The sequence below is a fragment of the Ictalurus furcatus genome, chromosome 20 (genome assembly GCF_023375685.1).
Source record: "Ictalurus furcatus strain D&B chromosome 20, Billie_1.0, whole genome shotgun sequence".
Taxonomy (NCBI): domain Eukaryota; kingdom Metazoa; phylum Chordata; class Actinopteri; order Siluriformes; family Ictaluridae; genus Ictalurus; species Ictalurus furcatus.
Window position 1 is genome coordinate 8,834,331 of NC_071274.1, and position 13,384 is coordinate 8,847,714.

A 13,384-nucleotide genomic window follows, 5' to 3' on the forward strand; every position below is an offset into this window, starting at 1 on the left:
TAAAGGTAGCAATAACAAAAGAATTTATTAAGCAAAATCACAAAAGTAGACATACACAGAATAGAAACAAATCAAACAAAGAATGTTGACCAACATCTGACATAGGATGCATGATGATAATAGCATTAATGGCAGAAAAGCAGCCTCTGATGTTATGAGCCCTTTCCTTGATGTTACCAACCCACTGATGTTACACGCCTTCCTTGAGTTATACCAAGCATATCCTCTTATACCCCTGAGCCTCTTTGAAATGTATGTGACAAAGATACCAAATGGGAAATAAAACAATGTGTTTCATGGCAGGGCAGACCCCCAGCTGATTAGGAACTATATGTTAATTAAGTTCCTGAGAATGAATTGGTGGGAACAAAGGAAGAATGTCTCCCATGCAAACCTGTGTGTGTGTGTGTGTGTGTGTGTGTGTGGAGAAAGAGAACATATTGCAACATATATTGTAAATGTTGTTTCCTAAACCTATATGATATTTATGATCTAACCACATCGTTCACCAAGAAATATGGATTAAATTTATACAAAACATGCCCTGAGGTATATTGTAATTAAACACAGTTTAGATGACCAGTTTTAGTTCACCTGGTATCTCTGAAACACATTCCTGATCATTTTAACCTTAAGAAAAAATTGATGACCAATTCCTTAGGCATTGTGCCTCAATTTAAAATACTCACATGCAGATACAGAGGGTATGATATTGTGCACAGAGGCAAGACAGACGGGAATATTTGAAATGAAATATAAATATTTGCAATGATGGACACAATCCATATGAAAACCATGTAGATGAATTATTATAATTATTATAAAGTATGAGTTTGTAACTTATCAGAAGACTGTACCAGCGTTTCCCATATAATGCATTTAATATGGAAAAATAACTTCTCTGAAATATTTCAGAGAAGAAATATCTTTGTTTACACTAAATGACTAATGTTCTGTTCTGTTGGAAATATGCCTTAACTGTTAAATTATTTTGGTACCATTAAAAATAATTTGCCTGCTTCTATACCTTTGGCTTATAGCGTACATGACTGCACACTTACATAAACCCTTACAAGGCAGTAAAAAGCAATAAATTTGACTCCAGATCAGGAGTGGGTAAAGAGATACTGGTGATTCGAGCTACATTATATATACACGCCTTAGATAATGCATCTCCATCAAAAGGGCAGGCTTTTTGTCGGTACCTCGAATAGTGAAGGCTACAGCAGGGGGAAGATCTTTCATTTATAAAGCCCCACATGACTCCACATGCAGAAGCGTCCTTGGGCAAGACACTGAACCCTAAGTTGTTCCTGATGGCAAGTTAGTGCCTTGCATGTAAGCTCAGCTACTATTGGTGTGTGTGTGTGAATGGGTGAATGAGACACAGTGTAAAGCGCTTTGGATAAAAACGCTATATAAGTGTGCCATTTACCATTTAAATGTTACGTTAATAATTTCCAGTTTTGCATTCATAGTGGATGGTCTCCAATTGTTTATGTAATTACAACGAATCAACATGACCAATTAACCATCCAATGTCCATAAACCGTTTTTTATTCATATATTTTTTTTAATCAGTAAATTTGCTGTACTAATTGATGCTGATCCTAAAATGTCGCATGCACTGCAGTGCCATAAAACAGTCTTCTCCGGGGCCGGTGTAGCTGCAGGCTTCCATTCTAGTCAAAAGGAGCACACTTGATTGTTGTTTGGAGACCTAGACTAATGATTAAACAATCAGGTGTGGCTCCTGTTCGGTTGGAATGAAAGCCTGCAGGTCCTTTGTGGATAAAATTGAAGACCCCTGCCGTAAAATGACGCACATGCGAGGTACAGATCGGGTACAGTCGTAAAGCATGAACGAAGTGTGCGCAAATCGGGCAGGGAACGCGGATTGGGAAAATAACACGTTTAGGACGCAGTCATGGCGGGTCGCGACAGGGTGACGCATTTACTGAGGCAGCTTACCGTTCAAGCGTAAGTCAAACAACATCCGCATGGCAAACCATTAAACGAATACATAACATTAAAGTGACATCATAATTATAATATATGTTACTGTAATAGCATGCTGTATAATTTTAAAGCTGTACGGTTTCTCAACTGTTGTTTGTAAATATCTTATGAGGTCAAGTTACAGTTCAGGTAATGCTGTCTACCCTTTCAGTTAGCCTATTTATAGTTTATTTTATTTGTTTATTTATTTATTTAGTTAGTTGCAAATTATCACTTATGTTACTGAACACCATGTAGTGTGCTCAGCAGTTCCCAATTTGTCTGGAGCATTTTTTGTTGCTTAAGTCAGAAGCATTCTTTGCTACTTGCCATTATTTGGTCAGTAAAACAGATTACAGGGTGAACAAGAAGACAGATTAAAGGTCAACATATCCGAATAAGTAGGAGAATGAAACGAAGGAAGAAAAAAACAATAGAGCAGCTGTTTTTTACTTTCATAAAAGTAAACGATGATAGTTAACATATTTCTGGCATTAAAGGACCTGTAAACCATAGCCTTAAACATGTCCAGTTGCACAGAAGTAAAGCTTCATGTCCTTTACCTATTTAAAAAACTTATTGGCTGAAGTCGAATGCCTAATTTCCTAAAGATAGGATACATGGAAGCACAATTATCATCTTCAAATGTCCATGCATATCCAGTCAATTATAAATGCAAATTCAACAGCAAATATCTTAAGAACATTTATGCTTAAAGTGCATTTTAAAATAAATATTTGGATTTTCTTTATTATTTAGAGTGGTGCTTGAAAGTTTAGAATTTTCTATAGGCCTATATTTGCATATACATGATTTTGATTTTCACACAAGTCCTGAAAGCAGACAAAGAGAACCGAATTAAACAAATGAGACAAATATTATACTTGGTCATTTATTTATTAAGGAAAATGATCCAATATCTGTGAGTGGCAAATGTATGTGAACCTCTAGCATTACCAAGTTAATTTGAAGGTGATATTAGAGGCAGGTGTCTTCAATTAATAGAATGACAATCAGGTGTGAGTGAACGCCCTGTTTTCTTTAAAAACAAAAAAAAAACAAAAAAAAAAACCAGGGATTTATCAGCGTCTGATCTTCACAACCCATGTTTGTGGAAGTGTATCATGACCCAAATAATGGTGATTCCTGAGGACCTCAGAAAAAGAGTTGTTGATGCTCATCAGGCTCGAAAAGTTTATAAAACCATCTCTAAAGAGTTTGGACTAGACCAATCCACAGTCAGACAGATTGTGTACAAATGGAGGAAGTTCAAGACCATTATTACCCTCCCCAGGAGTGGACGACCAACAAATATCACTCCAAGAGCAAGCTGTGTAATAGTCCGAGGTCATGGCAAACAATCTTTCCAGCCTAAAAAAAGACTTAAGAGACAAAGGGTTTGGAGATATCAAAGAGTAATTAAACTTTATTGAAACAATAAAGTGAGACAGTTTGCAGAAAGTCTAAATTATGCAAACACACACTTTCTGCTGTGCAGAAAGGTGCAGGCTGATACAGAAAAACAATTATTGTACAGTAAGAATTTATCTAACTCAATACACACTTAGAATATAACTTTATCAAAAAGTGTTCTATGGATTTAGATTATGCTTCTAAATATTGACTATACATATAGATTATGCTTGTTAACTAATATTGATTATTAGATTATGCTTAAATAATATCACAACACAGAATGCAAGTAGGACGCAAGTGCATATTTAATGGAAATAAAACAAAAGTACTAACAAAAGACTTAATACACAAACTATGGAACCTAGGCAGAGAAATGTAACAACGCCAAAGTAAGACAGCCAGTGTAGTGCAAACTGTGGCTATAAATACCCTCCTTAACATGAATGCAGTTCAGGTGCAGGTGATCATGTGACATGATGGTGTGGTGCAGTGGCTGCTGGGAATTGTAGTCCAGATTTCCTTTTCTGATGTTGCATGACAAATAATTCTAAATGTTGTTTATACATATTGATTGTACTTTAACATATCCAAATGTTAGTTACACATATTGATTACACTTCGTAAATATTTTCTATAGGCACAAAGGCAACTAACTCTAAGCAACTAAAGTCCTCTTTCACGTTGGCTAATGTTAATGTGCATGGCAGGGTTGCAAGGAGAAAGCCACTGCTCTCCAAAAAGAACATTGCTGCCCATCTACACTCTGCTAACAATCACGTGGGCAAGCCAGAAAGCCGGAAATGCTTAGTTGTAGTTATTGCCGCACGAGGGGGCCACACCAGGTACTGAAAGCAAAGATTCACATACTTTGCCACTCATAGATATGTAATATTTAGGGCTGTAACTAACGATTATTTTCATAATCGAACAGTTGGCCGTTTATTTTATTTATTTTTCAATTAATCGATTGATTGGATGGGGCGGGGCACACTTTCAGTACCATTTTTTCCCATTTAAGTGTTACCAATATTAACTTAAGATTAAAACTTTACACAACTATTGTCCAATTATATAAGACTGAAAATTGAACTTGTCTACCACTTATAGGTTTTTGCAAATTATCATTTCATTTGTAAATAAATTTAAAATAAATTAATCAATGAACGATCGTCAACTCAGCTAATGTGATATTTGTGAATGCACGTGAATAACCAAATTGATTAATTTTAAAACATCTCGTTGGATATATTTTGATACATTTAACAAAAAATATGTAAAATATTATTTAAACATTTTTAAAACTTTCCTACGGACCCCCTGCAATTACATCACTGACCATTAGGGGTCCATGGAAACACTGCTCTTGACGGTAGAGTACGCAGTGCATAGTGTTAGTGTACAGTGCGTCATTTGGGACACAACTCATTTACTCTCCGAAGCGTTTTTTCGTAACAGAAGTAACGTAATGAGTAAATGTACCGCGCGCAGACCAACTAATCGATAATGAGATTCGTTGACAACAATTTTCATAATCGATTATTATCGATTTTTATCGATTAGTTGTTGCAGCTCTAGTAATATTGGATCATTTTCCTTAATAAATAAATGACCAAGTATAATATTTTTTTGTCTCATTTGTTTAATTGGGTTCTCTTTATCTACTTTTAGGACTTGTGTGAAAATCTGATGATGTTTTAGGTCATATTTATGCAGAAATATAGACAGTTCTAAAGGGTTCAGAAACTTTCAAACACACCTGTATATGAAACAAACGTGTATTTATGAATTGAGAAATATATATTTGTCATGTTTGTCCATTTATATTTCAGGATAGATACACATGAGTCATGGATAACTTTATTTCGAGGTCAGACTCCTTTACCTGCCCATGGTTTCTGTTTAAGTCCCATGTGATCTTTTTTAACAGGTGCAGATGTCCTGCTCACTCTTCCATGCATTCTGTCCACATCTATCAGTCAGGTACATTTCACTTGTGATAGACAATACAAGTAAATACGTATAAGTAAATACAATTAGTAATGTTCAGAAGACATTTTGGCATTTAAACTCATGAGCTGAAATGAGCTGAAATGACCACTTTCTTTGTGGCCAGGTACAGGTCATGTCAGTGGGAGAAATACTGACTATGCTTTTGAGGTTGGTATTAGTCCTACTACTTATAATGTATAACCATATCTTGGTGTTATTCCATAGAAAAAATTAATTGTAGTGTGATAGCATAGGTCTGTAAAATGCTCACTTCATAGCTCTTTAATTATGCTGTGCTTTCTAAATGGCTTGTGGAGATTTTGATTCATTTATTTTTTTTACCTGTGTTTTCAGATGGCTTGCTCTAATGTCAGATATGGGAAGGGTGTGACCAGAGAGATTGGCATGGTAATAGTTTTGTGTCCATAAAAATAAGAGCAAGCATGTGGTCAACTATTGGCACCGAGAGAATGGACATAAAGAGATACATGAAGGCTAAATTTGCTGAATGAGAAAGTACAAACTGACCGCTAGAGTAACATTGCAACTAGTTAGTAGTATTTTAACACATTCAAAAAACTGTCCAAGAAGTCCTTTTTTATTTTATACAACATCTCCATGTTTATACTCAATACATCACTTATAAATTTGTGACCCTGTCCCACTTTTCTGGCAGATAGTGTGGAAGTTGGAGGCAGGCTTGAAACAACTCAAAAGGCTCTTTGTTTTTCAACTTTCACTTTTGCTTTTCAGAGGTTTTATTTTATAAACACACCCACATGGCTCTGTGCTGGTTGGCTCACTTTGTCTCTCAAGGCGCTCATCTCTCTCTTTATTATTATTTTTTTATTATTCTCGCCAGTACAATTCCCCGCAGGTGTGCATTCCTTACCATTTGCCTTCTCCAGCTCCTCCTTCCATTCACAAACCACCCATTTGATGGCCAGACACTCCTCTACCATACTGTACTTATTCTCTTGCAGAGAGAGCTTGTGGCTGATGTACAGCACGGGGCACTCCTCCCCCTCCAACCCAGGGACAACACGGCCCCCAACCCCATGTCTGATGCGCGTAAGACAAAAGGGAGAGAGATTATAAGAGTGGTCCACCATAGAGTGCAGCTTTTACTTGAGTGAAAGCCTGCTGGCAGGCTTCTGTCTATTGGACCAGATCTGACACTCCCTTTTTAGTGAGATCAGTCAACAAACCAACGGTAATATCCAGCCAGCCCCAAAAACTGTCTCACCTCTATTTTGGTCTTGGGTCTCAGGCAGGTTGCAATCGCTGCTGTCTTATCAATCTGGGGACGCACCTGCCCATGGCCTAAGTGGAAGGCCACATACCGTACTTCCACCCATCCAATCAGTCACTTCTTTGGGTTAGTAGTGAGTCCCACCCTCCTCAGCAATCTCAGAACGGCCCTCAGGTGCTGCATGTGCCGCTGACAATCATTGCTGTAGATAATAATGTCATCTAGATAATAAGGCTGGGTAAAAAATATTGATTCTTCGATTTTAATCGATCTTCAGTTTAACGAAACTATATTGATTCAGGAAATCCCCGAATCGATTCTTAATGTAGTTCGCCTCTCATCCTTATGATGTCGCCATCTTTCATGTTTTGAATTTTTAAAACTGTTTTATTTCTTAAACATGTTTCAAGTTGTTAATGAAACTATCACAAAACAAAAAACAGTTGTGGATCATCCAGGTAACGACACACAGTATTAAGAATCAAGGGTATGTAAACTTATGAACGGGGTAGTTGATATAAACTCAGGTATTATATTGTCTTGTGGACTATATGTAAACATCTGTTATGTGAAATTCAGGACAGCAGGGGATTTTTATGATCCCTCTTATTTTGTTACCAGTATTAAGATTTAGCAGCTTCTGCAAGGGGTATGCAAACTTTTGGGCACAACTGTATGATGGTGCTTGAAACTTTATGAACCCTTTATTGTTTTCTACATATCTGCAAAATATGACATCAGATTTTCACACAAGTCCTAAAAGAGAACCCAGTTAAACAAATGAGACAAAAATATTATACTTGATCATTTATTTATTGAGGAAAATGATCCAATGTCTATATATCTATGAGTGGCAAAAGTATATGAACCTCTAGGATTAGCAGTTAATTTGAAGGTGAAATTAGAATCCGATGTTTGCAATCAATGGGATGACCATCAGTTGTGATTGAGCACCGTTTTATTTAAAGAACAGGGATCTATCAAAGTCTGATCTTCACAAAACACATCTGTGGAAGTGTATACTGGCATGAACAAAGGAGATTTCTGAGGACCTTGGAAAAAGAGTTATGAAAATCAGATGATTGTTTTATGTCATATTTATGCAGAAATATGAAAATTCTAAAGGCTTCGCATACTTTCAAGCACCATGGTTTATGTATAGCATCTTCATTCCGTATGTATAATAACAACGTTTAGGCCTAACTATCTGAGTCGTTTTCCTTATTTCTAAGAATTTTTAGGCACTTAACACCAGAATTTAACCCTCAATGGCTTTATAGGTCTCAGTCTTTGTGTTTGCAGAGTTGCCAACCAGTGTTGGGCAAGTTACTCAAAAAAAGTAATCCACTACAGAAAAAATAGAGATGGTTGGTTGAAAAAATAGAGGATCCATTAATTATTTAAGAAAGTTGGCTGTCTTGTACACCAAGATTCACTGGGGTTTTTGTGGTAAAATTCTGATTTTCTTGCTAACAATTTTGGCACCACCGTTTATCAGGAAGAATATTAAAATGTACTTACAACAGTGATTTGGTGGTAAAGTTGTAATCAATTACAGTTTTAATTGAATGTGAATTTGAATATAATGAGAAGTTTCTAAATGTTTTGTTAGGACTTGCAGAATTTGGGTGCACGAAATGTGTGTTTGATGACGGACAGGAACTTGTCCAAGTTGCCTCCAGTGACAGCAGTGCTGGACTCGCTAGCCAGACATGGTGTGAAGTATGAATGCTATGACGGTGTGAGGGTGGAACCTACAGATTATAGGTGAAGTATGCACAGTGTATGGTGTATGTATATGTTTGTGTGTGTGTGTGTGTAGTAGAGACATAGTGTCTGTTTCAGCAAACATTGAGTTATGAATGTTATACAGTATAATAACAGAGCTGTACATCTGTTTATGGTGTGAGAGAGAGAGCTGTATTGGGAGTCTATATTTTCCATAGTTTGAAGGACAGTATTATATTTTCCCCCATTTTTAGTTTTAAAGCAGCAATTGATTTTGTGAAGAAAAGAAATTTTGATGCATATGTAGCTGTGGGCGGTGGCTCTGTGATTGACACCTGTAAAGCTGCCAATCTTTATGCATGTCACCCGGAGGCTGACTTTCTGGATTTTGTCAATGCACCAGTTGGGAAAGGAAAGCCAATTAACCGATCACTGAAGCCTCTTATTGCAGGTACTTGTGTGCACACTCGGTTAAGGAATATACTGGTTATATCAGATTTATGCTTAATTTATGACATAGAAACATGTATAACACATGAATTTTTTTTTCTGATGATCTGGAATATATTTATACAATATATTGCTCTAATGCCACTCTTTAAATGTCATGTCTTTAAAATAGAATATTGGCCACCTTGTAGTCACTTCCAGATTGTGGAAACTGAAATTATAAACCTCAATTGAGCTGGGAATTCAGATTATAAAAGTTCATGTCAAATAAATTCAAGGTAAACATCTTTGTTACACAGAGCAAACAAGCCTGGATCTAATAAGGAGATGAATGCAGCCTCAATATGTACATGTACAGCCTCAAAATGTTTGTCTGGCAGTGAAGATTTTCTATGACCTTTTATGTGACCCATGTATTCATTAACTCTGTGTTTAAAAGACTTTAGATTTTAAAGTTAATCACACATCCTCACACATATGGATTAGGGATATAACGATATTGCATTGTTTGAGATGACACTTTTGTTGCATCTGGGTATCAAACAATGTATTCAACAGACTACATAATAAAGTAGTTTGTCATAAAATAACACTTGTATTAGATGAGGTGTATTAAACATTTAAACTTAATCAAGCCCACACTCCCACCACTGACAAAGTAGCTTCCTCTTTGTCTCATATCAGGATAGGCTGCGGGTGTTGGGGTGGGGAGGGTTGGTGGATAAAGACACTTCTAAGCACATGGGTATGCGAGGTGGCTAGTGTACTAGCATATTAGCTCAAGAAAAACAGCAAAAGTCAGAGGCAAGAAGGAACTGGAAGAGTCCCCCAAATCTTTAAGGCCTGGTGTTTCGGAACACTGGTACGTTATGACACTGTGGCTGTGTCAGTGGAATTTAGATGAAAACATGAACTAACATGCACAGCAAAGTCTATCTGATTCAGCAGATTTAATCTAGGCTAAAGAAATCAGTGCAGCAACTTGGAAGTTCATAGATATGGGACTCTAATTGGTAGTGAAGAACACAGGATTCAAAATCATGTTTAGGGATGCAGACAGTTACCTGACTTTGACAGTACAACTCCCTAGGTACAGAATGGGAAATAAAGGCCCTGTACTTCAGACACCTCCTCCCCTTAGACCCATAACAGTTTAGTTTAATTATTTAAAAAATGCTTTAGTTCTTATAATTTTATAATGCTGAATGTTTTAATCAATTGTAAATAGAAATATAATCAACATATTAAGGCAATGGTTATTTTTGCTGTATCAAAAAATATATTGTATCCAGTGACTACTATATCATGTAATTTTATACACATATATATTTATATATTTTACTCTACATTGTCTCACAGCAGCTTTCAGTTTTATTTATATATATATATATATATATAAAATGTGTGTATATATAACTGTGAAAGCTGCCGTGAGACAATGTAGAGTATATTGTAAAAAGAGCTATAGGCCTATTCTGTGTGTGTTTAGTACCCACTACAGCAGGTACAGGGAGTGAGACCACGGGTGTAGCAATATTTGATTTTGAAGACCTGAAGGCCAAAACAGGTGTGAGAAAATTAATTTAAAATAAAATATATTTTATTTTCAATTGAAGCATCATTCTAACACTTACTTTATATACTTTATAGGTTCTGTTTTTAGAAACCAGTTACACTGGTTTTATTTTTAATTTCACTTAAACTTGGAAAGATTTAAGTGCCACTATTTAGTAGTAGAAGTATTTAATAATAGACATGCCACTCTTTGATTAGAATTTAGTTTCCTTTAAATGTGACTCTTTCTTTCATGCGTTTTGTTAACAGGCATAGCAAGTCGGTCACTGAGGCCTACTTTGGCAATGGTGGATCCATTACACACACTGCACATGCCAGCCAGAGTGGCTGCCAACAGTGGCTTTGATGTACTCTGGTAAGGCTCTATGCACACTGTGTGCATCTGTATGTGGTTACTAAGGTACTGGAATTCTTTGTTTCTCATTTCAATCCTTACTCATCTAGTCTCTCTCTCTCTATTTCAATGTTTGTCACCTCCAATAGCCATGCTTTGGAATCCTACACTGCTTTGCCATATAACATGAGGAGTCCATGTCCTACCAACCCCATCACCCGTCCTGCTTATCAGGGCAGCAACCCAATCAGCGATGTCTGGGCAAGACATGCCCTCTGTATAGTAGCGAAGTACTTAAAAAGGTACTTAAAAATGAGAGTTACAATCCTAAATAAGAAATAAAAATAAAAGTCTAGTGTACCTTTCTGTCTGACTAACTGACTTTAGTTTACTGCACACATAAAGAGGCATAGTGTGGTATGGACAATTTCCAGAGGATTGCAGAGGACAAGTGCATTAACATTTCAACACTGTTATGTAGATGAATCGCATCCAACAATGACAGTTGGTACAAGTTTCTGGAAGCTAATGCTGTTATTCTGGTAACTATTGTAATATATAAGGGCATGCTGTGGAAAAATAATAAACGACGGCATGGTGTAATGAAAAAGGGAAGGGCACCCAAGAGTTGATTATTTTCCACTTAACAGCGTAAGTGTTTTATCCCACTTGTACCACAGCAGTTTGGCAATGCTAACAATTCAATATTTATTTAAATACATTTTATCCATTTATAGTTATGTTTAATGTTGTGGAATGACAATGAAAAAAGTTAGTTCCTGTTATCACTTTATCAATCTGTTATCCAGTTCTTAAATAATTAAATGCAGCTTGTCATGTTATTAAGATGCCATAAAGCACTCTGTTGTTTAATTACTAATAACCCCCCCCCCATTCATGAAATGTTGAAAATGTTACGTTATGCCTCTTTAACGTGTGATAGTTTATGGAATTCTATACTCTGTAAAGAGCATCTACTACCGTTTGCGGTCAGACAACAGATCACGGGTTTCCGATTTTGAGCATTTTTCCCCAGGCACCCATTAATTGTATGGTTAAACACGGCTTGTCTCATCATTTCTATTCATTATTTGAACAGAATGCTAATTTTCTGAATGCTAAGACTGTTTCTCTACTTTATGGTGGTGTAGTCTAATGTAATAAAAGGAGGTTAGGCTAAAATGGCTATACATTTCTGTATTACCAATAAATCTGGCCAACATTATGCATCATTGTCTGAGCTCTCTTCTTCAGGTAAATAAAATGTATGATCATAACTGTCATACTTCTGTGTGTGTGTCAGAGCGGTGCATAATCCAGATGATGTACAGGCACGCTCCAGCATGCACCTGGCAAGTGTGTTTGCTGGAATCGGCTTTGGTAATGCAGGAGTTCATTTATGGTAACTCTTCTCATTTACATACATAATTTACAGCTATAAATTTAATTTAAACCCTTTTTTTTACATTAAAAGGTAAAAAAAAATACCATTCTGCAAAAGTTCCCTTTAATTTGAAATATTGCCAGAAAGAACAGTTAACAAACAAACAAAAAAACTAAACTAAAGGGAAACCACTTAATGCTTAATTTCTTCTTCTTGAACACATCCTCTGTTATTTAATTTCAGTCATGGAATGTCATATCCTATCTCTGGGAACATCAAAACCCATAAGGCTAAAGGATACAGAGTGGATCATCCGTTAGTGGTGAGCACAGTCCTGAGCAATAAGCAACACTCAAACATCCAGCATATGGACTACAGAAATCCTTCATTTGAGTAAAAGTTTAAATAATTAAACGTAGTACAACTTGTTAAATTATTTATGTCTAACATTGACAGACTTAAATTAAAAGCTGTTAGCTGCTATGTTTGCAATGCTTCTTTATTTATTTATTTACAAATATGTTTTTGCATGTGGGTGACATGCTTGAAGCCTCATGGCCTCTCTGTCGTTCTCACATCTCCTGCTGTGTTTGCCTTCACTGCCTGCATGTGCCCAGAGCGCCACCTAGAGGCAGCAGAGATACTGGGTAATGTACAACGATGGACACTTTTTCTTTTTTTTTTTTTAAATTATATATTTTTTTATTGTACTGTGTAGACCTGACTGTGTGTGTGTGTGTGTGTGTGTGTGTAAGGTGCTGATGTAAGGAATGTGAAGACAGAAGATGCTGGACGTGTGTTGGCAGACATACTGAGGAACTTTCTGTATGACTTGGAGGTGGAAGATGGCTTGTCTGAAATTGGCTACAGTAAAGAGGACATTCCTGAATTGGTGAAGGGAACTATTCCTCAGGTTTGCGCTTGTCTGGCGTGGTCCTTCCAAGTAGTACTGTAACAATGACATGGCATTTTGACTGTTTGTGTATGTTTATGTTTATGTATCAAGGTGTGTGTGTGTGTGTGTGTGTGTGCTTTGCAGGAGCGGGTGACAAAACTCTCACCAAGATCTCACACTGAAGAGGATCTCACTCGTTTGTTTGAAGCATCCATGACACTATACTAAATAGGCACGATGATTAGACATCTGTTATGTTTTAATCCAAGAACAAACCAAACATGACCCTTGTTTTGAGTATGAAGTTGGAACAAAATCAAGATTTATCTTGTAAAATAAATTATGTAGTCAGTAATATGGTAT

The 13,384-nt window shown here is 36.5% G+C and overlaps 1 protein-coding gene across 4 annotated transcripts; it reads left to right on the forward strand.

The window, feature by feature from the left end:
• The first annotated feature begins 1,689 nt into the window (after positions 1 to 1,689).
• On the forward strand, positions 1,690 to 13,302 carry adhfe1 (alcohol dehydrogenase iron containing 1). Of its 4 annotated transcripts, none has more exons than XM_053651658.1 (14): positions 1,690 to 1,980; positions 5,342 to 5,394; positions 5,528 to 5,571; positions 5,758 to 5,811; positions 8,268 to 8,422; positions 8,638 to 8,834; positions 10,302 to 10,400; positions 10,658 to 10,763; positions 10,892 to 11,044; positions 12,046 to 12,144; positions 12,370 to 12,448; positions 12,677 to 12,773; positions 12,882 to 13,039; positions 13,166 to 13,302. In XM_053651658.1, the coding sequence occupies exons 1-14, from the start codon at positions 1,928 to 1,930 to the stop codon at positions 13,247 to 13,249; spliced, it is 1,431 nt and encodes a 476-aa protein (XP_053507633.1). In that variant the 5' UTR covers positions 1,690 to 1,927; the 3' UTR covers positions 13,250 to 13,302. The 4 variants fall into 4 exon arrangements, with proteins under 4 accessions (XP_053507633.1, XP_053507635.1, XP_053507634.1 ...); XM_053651659.1 differs by having other exon boundaries at positions 1,692 to 1,980; positions 10,323 to 10,400; XM_053651660.1 differs by lacking the exon at positions 10,302 to 10,400 and having other exon boundaries at positions 1,691 to 1,980.
• Positions 13,303 to 13,384: the final 82 nt, after the last annotated feature.

Bases quoted from the DNA above. Each gene is read 5' to 3' on its own strand.
- adhfe1 (XM_053651658.1), top strand. From the start codon at position 1,928: ATGGCGGGTCGCGACAGGGTGACGCATTTACTGAGGCAGCTTACCGTT. The intron at 8,835-10,301 runs GTACTTGTGTGC...AAAGAGCTATAG, and splicing joins ACTGAAGCCTCTTATTGCAG to GCCTATTCTGTGTGTGTTTA. The intron at 12,774-12,881 runs GTAATGTACAAC...TGTGTGTGTAAG, and splicing joins AGAGGCAGCAGAGATACTGG to GTGCTGATGTAAGGAATGTG.